The following is a 24,137-nucleotide window of genomic DNA, read 5'->3' as shown; positions in this document are numbered from 1 at the left end:
CTGATTTATTATTAGAATTATCAATGTTGGCAACAGTTGTGCTGCCAAATATATTTTTGGAAACGGTGATACTTTTATTAGGATTCTTTGATGAATAAAAAGTTAAAAAGAACAGCATTTAATCAAAATATACATCTTTTCTAACCATATAAATCTTTGCTATCACTTCTTATCAATTTAACACATCCTTGCTGAATAAAAGTTTTAATTTCTTTCAAAAAAAGAAAGAATAAACATTTACTGACCCCAAACTTTTGAACTGTAGTGTATATTGTTAGAAAATATTTCTATTTTAAATAAATGCTCTTCTTTTGAACTTTTTATTCATCAAAGAATCCTGAAAAAAAAGTATCACAGGTTCCAAAAAAAATATTAAGCAGCACAACAGTTTCCAGCACTGATAATAAAGCCGCATATGATAATGATTTCTGAAGGATCATGTGACACTGAAGACTGCAGTAATGATGCTGAAACTTCAGGTTTGCATCACAGGAATAAATTCGTATAATTATACTGCAAGTATAACAGTAATATTGTGAAATATGATGTATTTTGATACATTTAAAGTGTAATTTATTCCTGTGATAGAAAAGCTGAATTTTTAGCAGCCATTACTCCAGGTTTGAGTGTCACAAGATGCTTTAGAAATCATTCTAATACGATAATTTGATGCTCAAGCAATTTTTTTAAATATATAAATTATTATTGACTGCTGACAGACGAGAAAAAACGAACAACTCTTTCACACTCACACCCACAAGTTTACTTCCTGTGTTTTCCAGGACTGTCTGACGAATCCCCCTCTACTGACCTTGACCCCACCAATCATTATATATATAATTATATATATATATATAATATCGTTTTTATATTTATATTATATAATCCCTAGAGACCCCACACTAAACAGACACACAAGTCAGTTTGAGGTGTAGTACACTACATGACCTGCCAAAATTAAGATGCTTCCAGTGAGTTACGTAGAATTTCAAACATTTAATCTTGTGTTATCACTATTGTGAAAAAGTGATCAAATTAAACTATTCATTCAAGTATTCATAAAGTTTTTTTTTGTCACAAAATAACAGCAGTGGTTTACATCAGTACTCACCTGGTAACTTCAGGAGAGTTAAACCCTGTGTGCCATATGTTTCTCTGACAGCAGGCTGGTTAGAAAAGTTGTACAGTCCAACAGAATGCAAATTTCAAAACACCTCAACGTTTTTAGTCTATTTTGACACCAAATATTACCAACGAAAACAAAAACCAAAACTCCTCCTCAGGCTGTGTATTACATGAACCTCTCACTCTTCCCACCCCTCTTTTAAGACTGCTGACAGACGAGAAAAAACGAACAACTCTTTCACACTCACACCCACAAGTTTACTTCCTGTGTTTTCCAGGACTGTCTGACGAATCCCCCTCTACTGACCTTGACCCCACCTTTACCCTCAGGATTCTTACCGTAAATGTCCTACAGTGACATCGTAGTGTGTGTAGGTCTAGTGTGGCACTTCTTTCTCCAGCCAGAGATCGCCAAAGTCAGCCAAAGAGTCTCCTCCTCTTTGTCTTGCCCTTTTATTTTCTCTTTCTCCTCCTCCTTTCTCTCGCTTCTCAGTCTTCCATCTGCTCTCACTTTACGTTGATGGGAAACAGGGAGTGCAGGCATCCAGCCTAGACTCATTCACACACACACACACACACACACAGAGAGAGAGGGAGAGAGAGAGAGAGAGAGACCCCACAACACACACTCTAGATAAACAAGGAAGAGGGGCAGCAACTTGGAGTGCTCTCTTCTGTTTCTCTTTCTTGCTCCACTCTAGTGATAGTTAATCTGAGGTAACATTTACTCTTGTCTTCCTGTGTAAAAAACTCAGACTGTCAAACTTTTAAGAACTCTACATCTCTCAGAGTCTCTCTCTCTCTCTCTCTCACCCACTTACTTGCTAGAAAAGTATCGATTTCCTGCACACCAAAAAAGGAAGCTAGCCATTTTTCCCCCATCCCTCTAACCACTGACAAAGTACAGCAGTACTGAGCATGTTCACTATGACCACAAGGCCACACACAGACTAAACACACACAATATACACGTTTACTTAACCATCTAAACAAGGACTGCTGTTTTTATATAAAGCTAAATATAATCAGTTACACAGTCAAGCAAGTCCACGGATATATATATATATATATATATATCATATTTTGCTCACTTCTGGGAACGAATTTGTCCGCAAACTATAACCAAGTATTCAAGCATAAATTTAGGTAGGAAGCAGGCCAGTGACTTATTTCCGTCCTGTAAGTGAATAATCATTAAAATAGTCCTGATACAGCACTGCTCAAAAATGCATGCAACATGTTTTATGAGGAAATGACTATAGGTAACCTTATTATAAAGAAAAGAAAACAGGTTAATCATACTAATCTGAACTATTAAACACTCTTGAGCATACTAACACACACACACACACACACAGAGTACTTACTGTCATTAAACACTTTTCCATGTAAATAGCTTTACTTTAGATGTGAAAAAGTAGCCTATATGCCACAGCATTAAAGTGCCCCTATTATGGATTTTTGAAAATTACCTTTCATGCCGTGTGAATGAAAACATCCTGCCAAGTTTTAAATCTGAAAGTGCACCGTGTATAAAGTTATTGTCTCTCAAAAGAAAGAGTCGACTCTGAATCATTGAAACGAAGGCAAGATGAAATGAAAATGAGACCAATCGGACCAACCACCGCCGATTAGCGTCACGCAAAGGAGGGGTTTGGAAAAATTAATCGTTAAAGGAATCGTTTGGTTGTCGTTGAGCAAGTAAGGCAAAAATAAATGCATATTATAAGACAAATGAAAGTGTTTTTTGACCTTGCATGCATGTCAACCTGTTGTTGGGGACTCCTAAAACCAAAATATACAGAAATACAGAAACGAGTCTTACCTCTGTTTCATTGATTTTTAAAACAGGTCACCTTATTAAAGCAGAGGTCAAGGAGTGAAATGGCCTGGTGGTTTTGAACAACAAAGCTGGGCAAGGATCGGATTGCTCTAGAGGAACTTTTAAAGAGAGAAGGAACACTCAAAATGACATGTTTCTGCTGCTAAATGCTAAAGACAAAGGAAGAGAGGAAATGGTTTAAGAGGAAGAACCATAGTCATATAGAAAGTTAGAAAGAATGAGTGTAGGTTTTACAACCACAGATCTATGCATCCAAATGTGCATCAGAAAGAAAGATCAGAGTAAATCTTTTTAAATCATAAATAATTTATAAATAAATTCAGAATATCAATTCAATCTGTGATCTCTTCCATAGCTTAAAGTACATAAATAGCTTTCCACATATTGACAAAACCTAAATAAACATATGACCAAAAGCTGGATTTTACAATAAATACATGCACACGTGGTAGTCTACTTTACAGGCTGTGTTTACGCCTGTTTGGTTGTGCATATATTACAAACAAAACGAACCATAACTCCATTACACCTCAAAAAAGAGAGCATACAAACTACTTGGCACAAGGTAAACAAAGTTTCATACAGTACATCCCTTCTCATTGGCTGGCACTACTGGCTGGTCTATATTTGTCTTTATTTACTTGCGTATTTATCTGTTTTGAGACTTGGGGGGATTACTATGATCTTTGGAGTATTAGAAATGTCTTTCAAGTTACGGTGATGAATGTATTGAAGGTATCACAGATAAGATTTCAAGAACACATTAGTGAACAAGTCCAATAGAGAAAAACGTGTCTAAATGTGCATATCTGTGCCTGTCAATCAAAGAATAGGCAGCCAATGTAAATCAATCTTGTTAGACCACTCCCCCTGCTATAAGACTCCTCCCATTCAGAAGGCCACGAAGAACATGTGGAATGAGCCCATAGACTCATGTTTAACAAAACTCTCGCATCTAGCTGTTGTTTTTCGATTTGGTTGTGAATTTTCGTTTCTTCTCTGTAAGCTGTGGGCCGACCAGGTTAACATCCACAAATGGACGAAACATCCCCGAGGTCTGCCATTTCATGTCATTTACTGCAATCACTGGAAGAGAAAGAGATAAAGAGTTCATAAAAAGACACCAGGGGGACTTGATTAAATCGTCATTATCTCACCAGACACTTAAATGCACAGATAAGAGTCCTAAATTTAGCTCTTCTTTGCTGTAGTGCTCTCACCTCGGACGCCGAGTTTCTGCTCAGTGTTTCCAGCTGGGGGCGACAAATCCAGCTGAATCACCACTTCCCCAATCGGCCGCTGGACCCCAGAGCCTGTCAATCAAACCACTTCATTTCACAAACACTGTATATTCAACATATTATAATCAAATATATGTGACCCTGGACCACAAAACCAGTCATAAGGGTCATTATTAAGTTTTAATATATTTACAGTAGGAAATTTACAAAATATCTTCATGGAACATGATCTTTACTTAATATCCTAATGATTTTTGGCATAAAAGAAAAATCAGTAATTTTGACCCATACACTGTATTTTTGGCTATTGCTACAAATATACCCCAGTGACTTAAGACTCCAGGGTCTCCAGGGTCACAAACAGTATGTAGTTTTCACACTTAATACTGTGAGTGTGGTTAAAAATATGGAATTCTAAGGAACGGATTTTAATGAAATGCTGTAAAATGTGTCATGACAAATGATATAGTAAAACTAGTGGTAGCTTAAGCGTAATCAAATTAGACAAAATATTTAATGAACAATCAAGTAATGAGCAGTGGATTTGTTGGAAGAGAAATTAAATCTTTTCATAAAATGCTAAAAATATCAAAGGCATCAGAGAGTCAATTTTGAAAAATATTTTTGATAAATGTGTATATATATATATATGCAGTCACAAAAAAATGCATACATATATTAACACACTACTGTTCAATATGTTACAAAGGATTTCTATTTCAAACAAACGTGAAAAAAATTTAACAATTAAAAACCGCTACGAATAATAAGAAATATATCTTGAGCAGCAAAAATGCATATTACAATGATTTCTGAAGGATGAGGAGACACTGAGGACTAAAGCAATGGCTGCTGAAAATTCAGCTTAGCGATCACTGGAATAAATTACACTTGAAAATATATTAAAATAGAAAGCACTTATTTTAAATTAAAATGATATTACACAATATTGCTATTTTACTGTTTTTGGTGAAATTATCATAGCCTTTTTAACATAGGAGACTAAAAAAAAAAACTTACTGACCCCTTAACTTTTGATTGTATGCATGTATACTTTAATTTATTGTATATTATTTTTTATTATTTTATTAATTTATTCCATTTTCCCCATCATTTCCTATATTTCTGTATTTAATTCAGACTCTCTCTCTTTCTAGCCCTTCAAAGAGTCAAGGATGAACGAATCTTCGGCCCACCTCTGTCGGGTCGAACATTCTCCTTGGGGGTGATCCTGATGCCCATACCATTTTGAACTGCAAGAAAAAATGTTTCATTTTAAAAATCTTGCAAATGTCAAATAATTTATACAGATTGGCCATGTGCAAGGGTTGATAAAAGTCAGCCACTGAACGTGTGCAAGTGTATGTATCTCACCCTGAGCATGCTGTGTTGTCACAAACGCCTTGATAAGAGCATCTGTGGTCTGTGTATATAGGGAGAGAGCATAACGCAGCGACGACAGCTCAGGGCTCTTCTCCAGGTACACTTTCTTTAAACCGTTTCCACCAGCATGGAAGAAGATCTACCCAGTAGCAGGTTAGAGAGAGAAAATTAGCACGAATTTCCTTCTGCAAAAGGTGCTACAGTTCACAGTAACTTATTTTGTCTGACCACAATATTACGTGTGAGAAGTCATGCCTGTGGTGAGCAGCTTTCTCAGACTCTTTCAGTTTCTCTCTCCTTCCCACACACTTTAATGACGCACCGATCCCAAGAACCCAAACACTTAGTGTGCAATGTGTTGACTTGGTGTGACAGTTCTGTTTTTAAGCAGACACTCGACACTTTAACGTGTTGGAACTCAGCAGGCATGCCAGATCCACCAACACACCTTGATTGAATCCAGTGCTGCCTCCAAGATCACACATTGCCTTGGTGACAAGCTCTTTGGCTCCACCCCTCCCTATAATGAGAGAGAAGCATTAGCCACACCCACTGCCTTAGGCTATAGATTATACCTTTCAAGTGTTTATGGTTAATACCTTTAGTTTAGACAGTTCCTTAGCAGCAGTAAGAAGTTGAGCTCCCTGTAATAATAAAAAAATGACAAATTATTTCAAACCTCTGCCTGCCAGTATTGGCTGAAAAATATTGTATTATTAACATCCTAAATGTCAAAAGTATGTTAACTATAGAAAGGCCATTATGGCCATGTTGTCTACTCTAGTACAAGTATAAGTCTAATACTATGCAAACATTTATCTCCTAGACATTTTTATTACAACAACTTGCCATAAGCAGCGCAGAAGCCATCTCAATTAAAATATAGTTTGAACTTAAAAACACTGTAGAAATTGCTGTCTAACAAATCAGACAAGTTACCACCAGTTAGAAAAGGGCTTCTCGAAAAACAAGAAAAATTTGGCTCTTTTTAAAAATTAAATAAATTTAGAAATAAAATAAAATATGGTAAAAATAAAATAACATTTTCATTTTGAGGAAATGTTATGGAATTATTTTCATGATCAATCACCACTGTCACTTCTCTTTTGTGACAATCTTTTTATTTTTATTTTTTTTGCAAATGCAAAATTCTACAATAAAATAAATCTAAAATAAATAAAAACTGAATAAATAAAATAAATAACACAAAAGGAACTATTGTGTTTTCATGATTGATCATCGCTGTCACTTCTGAATGCTTGAGTCCTGTACTCATTGCTTTTCCTAGATAGTATACTAACACTGACAATTGAAATAATAATAATAATAAGCATTGATAATGACCACTTTGTGCCAGTAAAAGAGCATACATGGTGTTCTGAGAGCAGGGACAGAGAATCATAGTACTGTTTGTGTCATGAATTGAGTTTTTAGGTGTCTAACACTAAACGTCATGTATATGTGTCCTGTAAAATAGCTCACTATACTGTCGCTGCTCTGAGGTAACACAATCGTTTTCTCCATGCAGATCAGAACAGTCCTCCAGAGGTCCTTTAGCACACGCTTCAACACAGTCTTGTCACATATGTCCGCAAAGATGCTGAGGCTGCAACACACATCGCAAACAGACACGTGTATGTACATTTTACATTCGGCAGTCGGAGGAATTTCTCTGGGGAATTTATGAGATACAGTACTATTCAACTAATGCAGTGGTTCTCAAAGTGTGGGGCATGCCCGCCAGGGGGGGCGCGGGCCATCAGCAGAAAAAGAAAATAAATAAAACAGTAAACAGCCAAAGGTCGTAACTTAGAATGGGAGATGGATCGGTTTGTGAAAGGGAAGAGAAAAGCCATAGATGAAGTCGCACAGACCCAGGCAGGTGTTGGCCATTCAAATGCAGAAAATATGACGAGGCATATCTTGCTCTCGGCTTCACTCACTGTGTCTATACCGGACGCTACACATGTCGCGCCACAACAGCTCTACACTGGACGCGACAAAGCGACCGTTGCAAATCATTTTATGGATTTGGCGTGTCGTGTCGCAGTGTACACAGCGTCACTGATTATAATGGGTTCTACTGTATTTAGCTGCTTGCGTCCGGTGTAGACACGGTGTTTAATGTCGTTGGTGAGGAGGAAAGCCTGTGTGTGTCCTATGCCTTAGCGGACAGCATGAAACCCACAATAAAAAGCCAGATTTTTTTATAGGTTTAAAGGGGGGCGCGACCAAAAACGTTTGAGAACCACTGAACTAATGACAGGTTATTATTTCACTTTTCTCTACTCTTTTTTAGAATACCAAGTGTGCCAAGAAACAGAAATAGGCGCACATGGAGACCCTTAGTGTGGCAAAATTGACAACTGATCTGAAACTGGTCTTAAAAGCTACTAAAGGAAGTTGAGCTGAACTGACTTTGTGTCGAGGAACTCCATAAGTGGCCGCAGTACGTTGTCTGCATCAGCCTCCGCTGTGTTACAAGTGTTCTGATTCAGAGGTCCTTTAATCTGATACAGGATCTCCGCCATCTGACGCACACATGCATTCATACGAGCCTGGAAACTATACACATACAGAAAGAGCGAGAGGGACATAGGAATGGTATGTGGGGAAAAAATTGAAGATTCAAAATTAGTCCAACAAGCAAGACGACAGAGATAACGACACTATTTCCAAAATAGATTTTTCTGTAGTGCAATGTTTATATTGTATTCATTTATAGTTTGTGTTTATAGATGCATTCAAAATGCATCAAAATAAAATAAATAAAATATTTTTAGAATTAAAGCAAAAAAAGAAAAGAAATAAAAACAAAAATAATAGTGATTTTCTGACAGAGCTATTATGACAAAGCAGAACACTCAGAAGCATTGTAATAATGATATTCAGATTAAATTCAGGCTCAGAAAATTAAGTTTACCTTTTGGCAAACATGCCACTCAGGTTATCCAGAACAGAATTAAGCTTCCCTTGCAGGTCACTGAGGATATCTGCAGCCTCCGAGTCGAGCTGTTGAGAATAACACACACACACACACACAGACACACACACACACACACACGGGAAGAAGTGCTAGTTTAATAGAAAATATCAAATTTAAACTAGGCAGAGGCGCAGAGAGGCAAGGAAAAGATGTAACCATGTCTGTTTGTCATGGTTCTTGCAAGTGCATCAGCATCAGGGAAGTGAAACAAATTGGAAACATTCTCTATTAAAGCCGTTTTTCAACGGTAAGAAAAATCTTCCGCAATATATCTGTCAGATTCAACAACAGCTTTATTAAAGCAGGTGTAAAAAATACCAAAACAAAGAGTGAGGGAGTTACGCTTTCATTCCCATAATGAACCTAGGTAAAATTTGTTTATCCAATTTAATGCTGCTGAGAAAGGACAATTAAAACATTGCACAATATCGACAGTAAGGGATGTAGATTTGGTTCAGGGTGGTAGAACAGAGAAAACTTATAAGTAGGTTTTGTTTGCTTTCGGTCTTCTAGCCTATGGCTATTCAAAGACGGAAAGCACCAATAAAGCCCCGTTCATTATTTGGGCACTTGAACCACAATGTGAGAACGTCATTGTGATAAAGTATCAAACCAAATGCTATTTACATTAAAAAAAGCAAGCTTTTTAAGCAAACGTATACAAATATATTCGTTTATTTCAGATATAGTTTTATTTGGACACTTTCTGGTTGTAAAATTTAGTGGAAATTGTTACATTTTTAATTGTGGCTTAAGTCAACAAATACTTGTGGCCAATGAATGCACTGAATGAGGGGGGGTGGGGGGGGGCTGATATGTTCTCAGAATTTAGTTTATACCACGCAATTTTTTAGTTTATATCTCACAATTCTGAATTTATAACTCGTAATTGTGTTTTATAAAGTCAGAACTGCGAGATATAAACTCGCAATTCTGAGAAAAAAAAGTCAGAATTGTGTTTATATCTCGCAGTTCTGACTTTATTTCTCAGAATTGCGACTTTATTTCTCAGAATTGCGAGTTTATATCTCACAATTATGACTTTTTAACTCGCAATTTTGAGTTTATATCACGCAATTCTGAGAAAAAAGTCAGAATTGTGAGATAAAAAGCCGCAATTACCTTTTTTATTTTTTATTCAGTGGCGGAAACGGGCTTCCATTGAAATGTTATTACAATTTAAAAGAACTGATTTCTATTTTATTACATTTTAAACTGCTTAAATTTATTCCTGTTATACCAAAGCTGAATTTTCAACAGACATAACTCCAGTCTTTATTTGAAATGTTTTGTAACAATATTAATGTCTTTACTATTAATTTTGATCAATTTGATGCATCCTTGCTGCATAAAATTACTAATTTGTACTTTAAAAAAAAAAAAAAAAAAGTGGTTGGTTTTGGTAAGTTTAGGTCAGTCATAAATGTTTAAAAAAAATTTTTTATATGACTCTGGAACAATTCTCTGGATATGTACATTTTATCAAGATCTTGCATGTTCAAAATCCTTTTATTCATGAATGCACAGCATGATCCAAATATGTAGTTGAATGCTTTTTGTTCTGTACAGAGTCTATGTGTCTGTCACATGACCAATCAAAGACTCAGACCAAAAAAACGCAGAAAACTGTATCACTTGGTTGCATTACAATGATTTTCGAATTCAGAGTATGATTAAAGATGACGCATGTGGTGTGTGAGGAATTTGGCTATTGAAAATATAACATTTTAAATTAACTACACAAAATCACTTAAATGAGAATTTGCTTATTTTGCTGAAAATGATTCAAAGATTCAAGTCATTAAAATGATCCGAACTTCCAAAATAAGTAGCAAAGTTGACCAGACTTCAGTCAAAAGCCTGGTGACACAAGACTACTTTAAACTACTCATAAAACACATGGACTGTCCTAATGAGTGTTCTAGACTTATGCTCTAGAAAAACACTCCAAGACAGCAGAAAAAAGTTTAATAAGCATCTGTTACTGTGTTTACCAAAACAATGATCGTTTATTCACTGACAACAGCTAAATCATATCATTTGCCTAAGGCACATCATTACTTAAGCTTTGCATTATGGGTAATTGTTTTTATGTCACATCAGGGCACAAGAATCCTATTCCACCTAAAAACAAGACTCTGACAATGAGGTGCCGGAGTCCTGCGGACAGGATCACAGCCTAACAGCACACATCTCTCCTTCCCATCAGATTTTATACACACACTTGCTCCTCACACTAATGAGACCTTGTTCTATCATGTTTTAGAAAGCACCACACACACACACACACACACCCACAGACGTGCATCAGCTTATTACCTCAGCTCCATCACCCACCTCTGTGGTCGTGTTCTCATCCTTGAGACAGAGAAACAAAATTACATTCAATATCACACAGTCCAGTTGATCCAGAGACTATAAGGCAACACTACCACAGACAAACAGCGTGTGTGTGTGTGTGTGTGTGTGTACACAAACTTGTTCTATCATGTTTTAGAAAGCACCACACACACACACACACACACCCACAGACGTGCATCAGCTTATTACCTCAGCTCCATCACCCACCTCTGTGGTCGTGTTCTCATCCTTGAGACAGAGAAACAAAATTACATTCAATATCACACAGAGTCCAGTTGATCCAGAGACTATAAGGCAACACTACCACAGACAAACAGCGTGTGTGTGTGTGTGTGTGCACAAACCTCCTTCTCTTTGTCCTTCTTTTCCCCCTGATGCCAGAACATGGAAACAAACACATAAATCAAGAAACATACACAAATCAACACACAAGATAGAAACTATAGGCACTTACAAGCTAAATCTAAATGAGCACATATAATGATGCATTATTCAATACATTAAGGGAAATAAATGCAAACATTTGCTAATTTAGTTGTTATAGCTAAACATTAACATCATGAAGATGATCCCGAACCTGGGGCAGATGCAAAATATGTTTACATGTTTAATGACTATGTTAAAATATACATAATATATACATATATACATAACTATAACTATAACCATATCTATAATTATTAGTTATATATATGAATAATACTAAATCAAATACACTACTGTTTCACTAAGTTTGGGGTCAGTAAGATTTTTAAATGTTTCTGAAAGACATCTCTCTGTGATTACCAAAGCTGCATTTATTTCATTAAAAATACAGTAAATATTTCTAAATAACTATAATTTAAAATGTAATTTATTTCTGTCATGCAAGCTGGATTTTCAGCATAATTACTCCAGTCTTCAATGTCCATGAACATGAACATAATGCATTCTAATAAATTTTAACAATCTTTAACAAATCTTCTGAAACAGATTTGCTGCACAAAAAAAGCATTAAATAAAGAAATCAGTTCTTATTATTATCAATGTTGAAAACAGTAAGAAACATACACAAATCAACACACAAGATAGAAACTATAGGCACTTACAAGCTAAATCTAAATGAGCACATATAATGATGCATTATTCAATACATTAAGGGAAATAAATGCAAACATTTGCTAATTTAGTTGTTATAGCTAAACATTAACATCATGAAGATGATCCCGAACCTGGGGCAGATGCAAAATATGTTTACATGTTTAATGACTATGTTAAAATATACATAATATATACATAACTATAACTATAACCATATCTATAATTATTAGTTATATATATGAATAATACTAAATCAAATACACTACTGTTTCACTAAGTTTGGGGTCAGTAAGATTTTTAAATGTTTCTGAAAGACATCTCTCTGTGATTACCAAAGCTGCATTTATTTCATAAAAAATACAGTAAAATACAGTAAATATTTCTAAATAACTATAATTAAAAATGTAATTTATTTCTGTCATGCAAGCTGGATTTTCAGCATCATTACTCCAGTCTTCAGTGTCCATGAACATGAACATAATGCATTCTAATAAATTTTAACAATCTTTAACAAATCTTCTGAAACAGATTTGCTGCACAAAAAAAGCATTAAATAAAGAAATCAGTTCTTATTATTATCAATGTTGAAAACAGTTGTGCTGCTTAATATTTTGTGGTAACCATGATACATTTCTTCAGTTTTTTTGTGTAACATTATTAATGTCTTTACTGTCTCTTTTGATTAATTCAGTGTGCATAAACGTATACAAAAAAAATCTCTTATTGACCCCAAACTTATATGTTAGTGTATTATGTGTATATTTATGCATTTTGAAAGTATTGTCAAAAGAGTTACATCTCTATTACACTATAATATAGTTTTAATTGAAAGAAACAATAAATTCAGATTTAATAATTCCACCCAAATGGCCTAAAGATTATGATAAAGTTTATGTTTGAAATGTATCTTATACATGGAATTACAAAATCTCAATAAAACACTAGCAAAAAACATGCCACTGGGGACCATATGCTTGTGTATATTCTGTGGGTGGCATCTTACTCCAGGGGTCGAACTTGAACTTTTCACTTCAAAATAATGAAGCTACTTTATTTTTTCCGCACAATTTTTGTAATTGTTTGTCTATGAGCTACATGCAGCGCAATGTTTTTTACAGCATCTTGCAACCCAAGCACTGCGTTATTAGGATAGTGTGAACTAGTTAAACTTTTAAAAAGTCATCTCAAGACTTTACGTTCTATTTCATGCCTTTAGCTGCACTCCATCGAGCTGTTTTTGATTGATTATTGCTGTCACTTCAGAGTACTCATATTCATCCCCAGGGCTGTGACCACCATAGACATTAGGTGCATTATATACTGTATACATACACACACACACAGAGGCTTTAAGTACCAATATTACAAAATAATGTAGGTGCACACACCTTTTCTTTCTTAGCAACAGACTGCAGAAAGAAAGAATGAACAAAAAGACAATAAGAATGAAAGCCAACAAAGAAAAAGTTTAAAGAGCTACGAAACGCAAATATGCACATAGATGAACTCAAACACCACAATATCTTCCGCACACAGAATGGAAGGGAAGGAAAGAAGAATCTAGAGAAATAATTCTACCGGGTAATAAGAGGAAGAAGTTAAATAGAAGAGAAGAATCTGGCTCCCTAAATATTTGATTCATCTGCTCAAAGTATCTGATACGACGACACTGACTACTTCACTACAACTGTCATACATCAAACTAAAGCATTTAGCTCACACAAACCCACCTTCTGCCTGTCAAGCTGTACATGCAGATGAAAGGAGAAACAACAGTCAATAACAGATGGATGAATGGCAGGGGGTGAGGGTGACGGAGAGAAGGAAGTTGAAATTTTGAACAGGAGCAGCCCAATGCTCAAGGGGCCATTCACATAGGATGCACTTGTGCATTAAAAACAGCTACACAGAGTGGATTGAAAAACTGGCCTAACCACGACTTCACAGCGTCATCTTTAAAATGCAGAATTAATTGAAAAATGTCTGTACATGTCTGGCTTTAAAAATGCCTGGACGCAATAACACAAAGCAAAGCACTCACATTTAGGTGCCGTCACTAGAAGAGTGCCTGCTGAGCCGAAAACTGCTGCTGTTCTAATTCAGTTCTTTTGATTGGCAACACGGTCCCAAAACTAATCTTTAGTTAACTATCATTATTTGAACACTTTTTATACAATACTTGAGGGTGGACAGGAAACTATGGGAATAAAAGACGGCCCATGATCAAAAAACGTTGCAACAAGATAACCACAATCTAAACCACAATCACAGGAGCACGATACAAACTAGTGAAAGGTACACAACCAACAGGGTTTCACAACACACAATACAGCCACTGAAGTCAAATGGGTTGACTTTTATCTTTACAAAACCAACCTTATTCTCCTTTTCTTTGTTGTCAATCTACAAATAAAAATAAATCATACATTCTCCAATTACAGTCCAGTGTGCCACCGATTTAAAATAGCAACCTGCTAAAATCGCATTACACCACTTGTTCACCAACTCCTCTGCAGTGAATGGATGCCGTCAGAACGAATCGCCAAACAGCTGATAAAAACATAACTGATTCGTGACAACTGGAGGAAATTTTATTATGGATTCTTATAATGCCTCAATGATGGATTTGTTTCTCACACATACACGCAGCTTTTCACTTCACAAGACATTCATTAATAGACTGGTGTGGATTATTGTGGTGTTTTTATCAGCTGTTTGGACTCTCATTCTGACGGCACCCATTCACTGCAGAGGATCCATTGGTGAACAAGTCATGTAATGCTAAATTTCTCTAAATCCGTCAATAAAAAAACAAACTCAACTACATCTTGGATGCTCTGAGGGGGGAGTAGATTTCAGCAAATATTGATTTTTGGGTGAACAATTCCTTCAAAAGTGCATCAACTGTTTGGTGAATTCACCCCTACAGTACGATTTGAAAGGTAATTTCTATTCAACGGACTTTCCAGATATTTCATGGTGTAACCCTGCAGTTCAGTCACGATGTGGAGCTGTGTTTTAATTAGCCTGTATTATGTAATGATGCTGAATGAATTAACATTGAATGAATTAACATCACAGCTGGCGTCTAGAACACAAACTCCACAGGACACATCACACAGAGTACTCACTCACCTCCAATTAAAGTGCCCCTATTATGGATTTTTGAAAATTACCTTTCATGCAGTGTGTAACACAGCTCTACGTGAATGAAAACATCCAGCCGAGTTTTAAATCTGAAAGTGCACCGTGTATAAAGTTGTCTCTCAAAAGAAAGAGTCGACTCTGAATCATTGAAACGAGTCGTTTTTAAAACGAATCCCAAGACGTTTCATGTTGAGGTCAACATGAAACATTAACATATTGCCCGCCCACTTGTTGGTTTTTTCGGGTTGGTCTGAATGAAAAGCGCCGCGCCACTCACGTCCGTAGACATGGTGTAACATTGGTTTTGCTTTGTTTCACAGAACTAATCGTTGCCTGGGTTGCGTACGTATATGTGGGGCGGAGCTATCAAAATAGGGGCAAGACCCTTTTGGGGTAGGGGCATGTTTGTTTTGGTGTTTTCAAATATCAACATTGGCTACCAGAAATCACTTACTCTGCCTTTAATGGGTCAATTAGGCTTTAATGTGTGTGACTGCAATCTAAAGACCCATCTGCTCTATCAGATACTAACTACCTAAAGTCTTAAAGAGACAGTTTAGAACACAGACAAACGAACATTGTCCTCATTTACTCGCCAAATCCTGTATTTTCTTTAGTCTGTCACAATCTCTAAATACATTTCACAAAAACAAAACATGAATGAACGAGTAAATGAAAACCAGACAGATGACTGTACTGTATATCAGCCGAGCTTTTGATTTTAGTCCATCTTTAAAAAGCACTGACTATGATCTCTTAACATACCTCTGATCCTTCTGAATCTGAAATGCCAGACTGATGGAAAAAACGAAGATACATAAGTCAGACAAAAATAATAAAGTAAACAATTAAAACAATGACGCACATAAAATAAAATAAAAATCAATAAATAAATTTAAAAAATAAAATAATAAATGCAGCTTCACTTACACTACTGTTAAAAGGTTTGGGCTCAGTAAGATTTTATTTGTGTTTGGAAAAGAAATTAAGTTTATTTTGAAAATATGTATTAAATTGATCAAAAATGAGAGCAAAGACTTCAATGGTAACAAAAACAAACAAACTTCCATTTAAAAAAAAATAGGCTGTTGTTTGGAACTTTATATTTATTAAAGGGGTCATATGATGCGATTTCAATTTGTCCTTTCTCTTTGGAGTGTTACAAGCTTTTGGTGCATAAAGAAGATCTGTAAAGTTGCAAAGACTAAAGTCTCAAATCCAAAGAGATATTCTTTATAAAAGTTAAGAGTCAACCACGCCTACCTAAAACGGCTCGTTCTAACACGCCCCCACATGTCTACGTCACTATGTGGGAAGATTTGCATAACGCCGCCCAAATGTTCAATCAAAGAAAGAAGGGTGTGTGTGTGTGTATGTGTATATATATATATATATATATATATTATATATATTTATTTTTTTAACTCAATGACCCCAAACCTTTTAGTTGTAGTGCAACTATCTGCTCTGTTGAAAATCTCAGTGCTAAGAAGTCGCTGTACTGTCAGTGTGCTAGTAAGCATAAACTGTATGGTAATTGCTGTATTGCATCCGGTCGCTTTGTCACTGCATATCTCTGTCAGTGTGAACAGCCATTTATAATGTTTCATATGTTTGATAAACAGCTTCATAAAGAAGCACATCAGGTGAGACGTATGCCTGCTTCTCACCTTAGCATCTGATTCATCCGACTGGTAATGAAAAATAAAGAACAAGATGAGTAATAGTGAAAACAAAGAACAAAAAAGAAAGAAGGTGCTAGGTAGTAGCAGAAGACTTTCACTGCCTTGTTGATTTACACAAAATCTGGCAAAACTCCCACATGCGCGCACACACACACACATTCATAGCATCACACACTCCTCTTTACCGCAGTGTTGAGTGTACAGACCTCATTGCCTTCATCATCAGTGATGGCCTGAGCAGAGGGAGACCAAAAAAAAAAACCCTTAGCTTTAAACACATACACTCAAACAAGACTACATTCGCATTTGCATACACAAACACACATCTTTGTCTAACTGGAAGATGTTTAAATGATAGTTTAGAAGACCAAAATATTAAATGCGGCCAAGCACCATAATAAAAACGATGGACCATAATTTTCTAAATTTAAATTTTCTCAATTCACTTATGATTGGCAGGTAATTAGCAGTTCATTTTGGACCCTATCCATAAACACTCTCAACACACCTCCTCCTCATCATCCTCAGGCTCCTCCTCATTCTCCAGCTGGGAGTGAAAATAGAGATCAACGTTAAAGTGATTTAGGGATTTTATACTAAGAGAACAACACTGCAGAGGGCTGAATAATTTGGGTGGCATAAGGTGGTGCAAAAAGGGCACTGCAACCTAGTGAAAGAGTCTAAACACAACACCTACTAAGGCACACAAACCACACAGAGGGTTTATAGGGATAATCTATCTCAAAAATACATCGCTTCACCTACCCGCTCTTCCTCAACAGTACACTATACACAAATAAAATGCATATGGTTAGCTCAGCTACTATAAACATTCACCACACACACATATCTACAGAAAAATGCAACAAAAAACACACTGACGTCAAAAAAATAGAAATGCAGCAGATGATTCACCAGTATTTCCAAAAAGATGTGGAACATTTGGACGAACTCATGACAGATAATAAACATTCAGTTCATTGCTCACCACAAGTATATCATGCACAAAATGCCAGCAGGCCCAGCGTCATCAAACCAAAACCATACACTTCAGTTTCTCCAGTTACACGAGCAAATAACTCGATACTCTAAGCAGCATAAAAATTACACACAAATTCAGAGTAATTCGGTGCATCCTGAGGTAACGTGATGCTATTTTAGATTTTGGCTAAATGAGGTACACTACCATTCAAATGTTAAAGGTCTGTAAGATTGTTTTTAGTTTTATTTAGAAAGGAAGCATTAAATTGATAAAAAAGGGACAGTAAAGAAATGCTGTTCTTTGATAAGACGACATAAAAAAATGGAGTAAAGGCTGCTTTGACCTCACAAAAATTAATTGTATTTTAAAATATATTAAAACAGAAAGAGTTATTGTACATTTTAATAATTTATTTTGTAATATTACCGTTTTCACTGTATTTTTGATCAAATAAATGCAGTTTTAGTCAGCATTAGAGACGTCTTTCAAAATTGTAAGAAAAATCTTCACAAACCCATAATTTTGAACGATAGTGTACCTTATAAGGCACCACATTTTTGTTGCACAAACAAAAAAGTACCATTGGTAACCATAGTTTCCTGGACATTTGAATGGCTTCTTCCCTGTTATATGTCAGTTTACAATAGTACCACCACAGAACGTTTTTGTAGTGCTGTATCTGTAGACAGTTTAAAAAAAAAAAGCTTAAAAGGCCGGTAATAACTTCATATTTCACTTACCTGTTTGGCTCCCATTGACTCAAACATCTTCTCCAACATCACACGCATCTGTTGAACGTTGTTCATCAACACACAGGGCTGCAGCAGAGGCAGGAAAGAGCGAACAGCACAAGGAAAAATAAATATACACATGTAGAGAGACAGAACTTAGACCTACTTGGACTCTTAATGCATGTTAACAGACGTGAGTTCAAAAATTGGGTACAAATATAGTGTTTGTGTGCTTGTTAACACTCACCGTCTTTTCTTTCTCACAGTAAGAGGGGAAACTCTTGGTTAGAATAGCACAATACTGCAGGAGCACTTTGGTGATAGTCTGATTGAGAAAGGGGGAAAAGGAAAAGAAAGAACACTATTACACCTAAATGTGACCCTGGACCACAAAACCAGTCATAAGGGTCAATTTTTTGAAATTGAGATTTATACATATACATCAGCTTATACAAGCTGAATAAATAAGCTTTCCATTGATGTGTCGTTTGTTAGGATAGGACAATATTTGGCTGAGATACAACTATTTGAAAATATGGAATCTGAGGGTGCAAAAAAATCAAAATATTGAGAAAATCGCCTTTAAAGTTGTCCAAATGAAGTTCTTAGCAATGTATATTACTAATCAAAAATTAAGTTTTGATATATTTACGGTAGGCAATTTACTAAATATCTTCATGGAACATGATCTTTACTTAATATCCTAATGATTTTTGGCATAAAAGAAAGATCGATAATTTTGACCCATACAATGTATTTTTGTCTATTGCTACAAATATACCCCAGCGACTTAAGACTGCTTTTGTGCTCCAGGGTCACAAATGGTATGTAGAGTAAATGAACTACACCTTGTACTGAACTGGTAGTCTGAAAACAAATGGACTTTGTTGAAGATGCATTAAGTTGCTGTTTTGTTCCCTGAAATAGACCTCAATATGCTGACTACCGATAAAAATGCCATGATTACGATCATGTCAGATAACTGTATTTAGTATTTAGTCACTGTCTTTACTAAAATCGAATGAAATGTAAATGCATCTCAGCTCCTACAAAACCTGTGTAGGCTTCAACAAAGATGTCTCTGCGTCAGACGTCTAAGTTAGATATGACTCACAGGCTGAGAAACCGATGGTGATGGTCTAAAGACAAACACTCTGTGTGCCAGCAGCTTATATTTCTCTTGCCTCGACTTTCCGTCTATTATCTTTCTGTCAGTCTCTGCTTGTCTATTTTCCAGTTTCTCTGGAAACGTCTTTTGAATGTAGTATATAGTAGGGTTTAGGTCTGTTGATCTTCACCTTGGCAAATCGTCGATTGTACTGGGCAACCACTGCAGGATCAGGACAGTCTAGTTTCTTAATGATTTCAAAGCTTTGGTTGAGCTGAGTGAAGATGTCCACGACCGAACAGGAGAACAGAGCATGCTCAGATGTCTGCTGGAACTGTGGAAATGACAGGAGAGATTTTTAGTCGGAGATGTTTCTTTAGCTACGGGAACTTTTTGTTTGTTTGTTTTTATTGAATATTTCTACTTAATGTCATCCAAATGTCATGAGAATTGTGCAATGAACAACAAAATTGTATGAATCCTAAATACACAGAAATAAATCATATTTTTACACCTTTTTGCATAATTTGACAAAATTACATGTTGATTAGAAATTATGCTAAAAATATGAAACTTGATTTTTTTATGCTTTCTTCACAAATCACATTTCATCTTAGGCATGCCCTTGCTTTAATTTTCAGGGGGGAAAATTGGGGCAAAATGGTTTGTGGTGGAAACTAATAAAAATAGATATTTTAACACAATACACATTCAAATTCAGTCTTTGTTTATATTATCATAGTTTAAAACATGAAATGCTCATATATTTATGATGTATTTACATATTTTAGGATTGAAAGTATGAGACAAGGCCCAAAAGAGCTGTTTATTTTAAAAGGAAACTAATACTTTTATTCAGCAAAGATGCATTCAATTGATCAAAAGCAACAAAAAAAACATTTACAATGGTACAAAAGATTTCTGTTTTAAGTAAATGTGGTTCTTTTGAACTTAAAAAATGCATCACGGTTTCCACAAAAATATTTTAAGCAGAAAAAAAAATCTTGAGCACCAAATCAGCATATTCAGCTTTGCCATCAGAGGAAAAGAAACATATCTCATTTTGAAATATATCACAATAGAAAACAGTTATTTTAAATTGTGATAATATTTCACGATATAAGTATTTTCACCATATATTTGATCAAATAAATGGATCCTTGGAGAGCATAAGACACTTCTTTCAAAAAACATTTTTATATATATATTTTTTTATTTTACAAATTTTGAACAATATATTGTATTTTATACAATATATAAATAAATAAATGATGAACGCATTGTAGAAAGCATTTCTCAAAACCATTTAAATTGGCCCTTTACATAACTAAAAGAAAACATCTAGCAATTTGGAGAAAAATCATCCCTCTAACAGATAGTAGACAGCAAGCAGCAATTTTGTTTGACAAGGCTTGTTTTAAAGCCTGGTAGACCAAGAGCGAAGAAGCCATATATAAGACAGCGGACCACACAGAAAGGTTATACAGCAGTTTCTGAACCATACCCCCTCTCTTTTATCCCTCTCAAGGGCTCCATGCATAAACTCCATCGACACTTCCTCATTCTCAGCCAGCCACTGGAGAACAAATGGCAGAAACCACCTACAGATGGGAAATGAAAAAGAAATGTAGAGAAACAGGAGGAGGAATAAAGCAGGAGGGCAGCGAAGCAGCAAGTGGTCAAGAGCATTTAAACAACAGAGGAAAGCATCAACTAGGGATCCCAGTCGATTTGAGACTGTAGGTGATGACAGTGTGTGTGTGAGAACATTAACCTACTCAAAAGAAGAACAAACTGCAGGTTATTTGAAGAAAAGAGAGAAAAGTGTAGCTAAAGATGCTCTGGAAGAGTGTGACTCACGATGGGTACTCTGGGACGGTGTCGGAGAAGGCGGGCAGGTCATGGACGTATTCGTTGTAGAGCCATTTGACTTTGAAATGCAGATTCATGTAGTCCGCACTTTTACACAACCTCAGCTTCTCATGCTCTGGGGAAACAACAAGCGTGAGTTGACGGATTTAATTTCATCTTACCTTGTCACGAATTTAACCCAGTAAACATTTACTCTCCTTCGGCTTCAACAAATGTATTCTTCAACAAGCTATAAACCAAGAATGAACTGCTTTTTCTATCTGAAAGTCCCTAGCTGTACTCACTCACAGAGGCTAATGATTAAAAATGCATTTTACACACACACTACAATTCAGAAGTTTGAAGGCTGTATGATTTTTTAAAAAGATATATAAATTAATACTTTTATTTAGCAAGGATGCATTGAATTGATCAAAAGTGACAGTAAAGGATTACGCATTGTTACAAAAAAAGAATCCATTTCAAATAAATGCCTGTTCTTTTGAATTTTATATTCAGAATTACATTCCCAATGTAAAAATGTATAATGGTTTCCACAAAAATATTAAGCTGCACAACTGTTTTCAACACTAATAATAATAATAATAAAGTTGCTAATAAAATATTAAGCTGCACAACTGTTTTCAACACTAATAATAATAATAAAGTTGCTAATAAAATATTAAGCTGCACAACTGTTTTCAACACTAATAATAATAATAAAGTTGCTAATAAAAAAATCGACCATAAAAAGTAAACAAAAAAAAAATACAATAATTAAAAATAAAGAAAAATTCAGCTTTAACATAACAGAAATAAATGTTTATTTTACATTTAATTGTGATAAATTAAATGCAGCCTTGGGGAGACTTTCTTCAAATGCATGAAAAAATCTTACCATGCCGCAAACGTTTCTGAACAGTAGTGTTACATGTGCACACATAAACTCTCACAGAGACTTAACCATACAGTATGTCTTACCAGCATAAAAATCAAGTCTGCGAATATGGAATGTGGAAGGTGCTAAAATCAAGAAAACAAGGCAGGAGAGAATGGAGAGATGAAGAACAGAAAACAAAGTACAGGTGTGCAATGAAAGAGGTGGTTTCAAAAGAAAAGGATGCTGGCATCAAAAGGAAAAGATCATTTTTTCCAATGAGGAGTCTAACTCTAGTTTACTCCTACTTGGAAGATCTAAAAGGAAACCAGGGGGTTCTATACTCTAACTCTGCTGTAGCAATGAGAGAGTGAGGACTCCGAGACCAAAAAGAGTGCTTTGAACTTTTAAAAGGGTTTTATCATCGAAAACAGGATTTGCTTTGCTCTTTTGAAATGAAACCTTAACAATGCAAAGCTCCCTCCCTCCCCTGCCCACACTGAAAATTATTAAAACTTAACTGCAAAAACAAGTCGATCATGTGCATAGTCACAAGAATGAGCACATTAACACAACACCGGCCATATTTATTATTCAACACTCAGTAATTTGGCCCACATAATTGTGGCGAGGTAGTAAGGAGGATGTAGGGTAGATGTTGTACTTGATCAACTTAACTCTACTAACATTCCACTTGGTTTCAAAGCTACAGAAGCTGTTCAGGAGGCAGTGCCTAATATGTTGGAATCACAACTCATTTCAATTGCAAATTCACATTACTTCTCAAAGGTACATTATAAAACGGATAGTTCCGGTCCTTGATTCTGATTGGTTGAGCCGCGTTCGAAGCTGTTGTAAATTACACTACAAACATACACATTTGTATACTTCTGTGTGTTGCTCGGCAACCACTTTGTTGGAACCACAACTGTTTCTGAGGAACTACATTGTTTGGTGGAAGAATACTGTTTTTATTAATAAAATAATGTAAATCATTACACTTTATTTGCTCCGTTTTATTTTGTGAAACCTTACTACATATATGGGAATGACCGTTTTCTAAAAGCAAAAAGCCCGCTTCACGTCGTGCCTAACAACGCCCCTTAGCTGTTATAAATTCACTGTAAACCACGGCTTCTTGGGGCTTATTGCTTTAGTAGGGTCAAAGAATTGGTGGTGGAATATGTTCATGTAAACTAAACTGCGTGCAAAGAAATGTTAATTAACATAAAAAAGGTAGAAAAAATAAAATGTTACAAAAGTGTAGATTATAAAACGGATAGTTCCGGTCCTTGATTCTGATTGGTTGAGCCACGTTCGAAGCTGTTGTAAATTACTCTACAAACATACACCTTTGTTTACTTTGTGTGTTGCTTGGCAACCACTTTGTTGGAACCACAACTGTTTCTGACGAACTACATTGTTTGGTGGAAGAATACTGTTTTTATTAATATCATTACACTTTATTTGCTGTTTTATTTTGTGAAACCTTACTACATATATGGAATAACCGTTTTATAAAAGCAATAAGCCTGTGAAGCCGTGGTTTACAGTGAATTTATAACAGCTAAGGGGCGTTGTTAGGCACGACGCGAAACTGTTATAAATTCACTGTAAACCACGGCTTCTTGGGGCTCATTGCTTTATTTTCAAAACGCTTAATGCTTGGATACAATACACATAAACCTAAGATCATTTGTTCATTGAACAAAAATGACACAACTTAACATCAAAGTA

The 24,137-nt window shown here is 35.6% G+C and overlaps 1 protein-coding gene across 7 annotated transcripts in view; it reads right to left on the bottom strand.

Moving 5' to 3' along the window:
* Positions 1-3,923: 3,923 nt before the first annotated feature.
* Positions 3,924-24,137, bottom strand: part of LOC107752132 (protein unc-13 homolog A-like) — a 74,360-nt gene continuing 54,146 nt past the window's right edge. For 2 of the 7 annotated variants that reach the window (XM_016568002.1, XM_016568003.1), the window contains exons 21-45: positions 22,505-22,546; positions 21,533-21,659; positions 21,177-21,273; positions 19,863-20,006; positions 18,812-18,889; positions 18,574-18,651; positions 17,617-17,637; positions 17,360-17,398; positions 17,058-17,084; positions 16,837-16,857; positions 15,932-15,961; positions 14,396-14,422; positions 13,750-13,764; positions 13,408-13,428; positions 11,284-11,310; positions 11,147-11,167; positions 8,516-8,604; positions 8,011-8,157; positions 7,075-7,198; positions 6,192-6,236; positions 6,041-6,112; positions 5,584-5,731; positions 5,406-5,462; positions 4,189-4,281; positions 3,924-4,054 (exon numbers count right to left, since the gene is read on the bottom strand). In XM_016568002.1, coding sequence (XP_016423488.1) covers positions 3,924-4,054; positions 4,189-4,281; positions 5,406-5,462; positions 5,584-5,731; positions 6,041-6,112; positions 6,192-6,236; positions 7,075-7,198; positions 8,011-8,157; positions 8,516-8,604; positions 11,147-11,167; positions 11,284-11,310; positions 13,408-13,428; positions 13,750-13,764; positions 14,396-14,422; positions 15,932-15,961; positions 16,837-16,857; positions 17,058-17,084; positions 17,360-17,398; positions 17,617-17,637; positions 18,574-18,651; positions 18,812-18,889; positions 19,863-20,006; positions 21,177-21,273; positions 21,533-21,659; positions 22,505-22,546 — 1,721 coding nt within the window. The remainder of the gene's footprint in view (positions 4,055-4,188; positions 4,282-5,405; positions 5,463-5,583; positions 5,732-6,040; positions 6,113-6,191; positions 6,237-7,074; positions 7,199-8,010; positions 8,158-8,515; positions 8,605-11,146; positions 11,168-11,283; positions 11,311-13,407; positions 13,429-13,749; positions 13,765-14,395; positions 14,423-15,931; positions 15,962-16,836; positions 16,858-17,057; positions 17,085-17,359; positions 17,399-17,616; positions 17,638-18,573; positions 18,652-18,811; positions 18,890-19,862; positions 20,007-21,176; positions 21,274-21,532; positions 21,660-22,504; positions 22,547-24,137) is intronic. The other 5 variants (XM_016568004.1, XM_016568005.1, XM_016568007.1 and 2 more) reach the window with 5 other exon arrangements.

The sequence above is a fragment of the Sinocyclocheilus rhinocerous genome, unplaced genomic scaffold (assembly GCF_001515625.1).
Source record: "Sinocyclocheilus rhinocerous isolate Xijiao unplaced genomic scaffold, SAMN03320098_v1.1 scaffold1312, whole genome shotgun sequence".
In the NCBI taxonomy this organism is placed as follows: Eukaryota; Metazoa; Chordata; class Actinopteri; order Cypriniformes; family Cyprinidae; genus Sinocyclocheilus; species Sinocyclocheilus rhinocerous.
The sequence above is the reverse complement of the archived record's forward strand: the minus strand, read 5'-3'. Positions and strand labels throughout refer to the sequence as shown.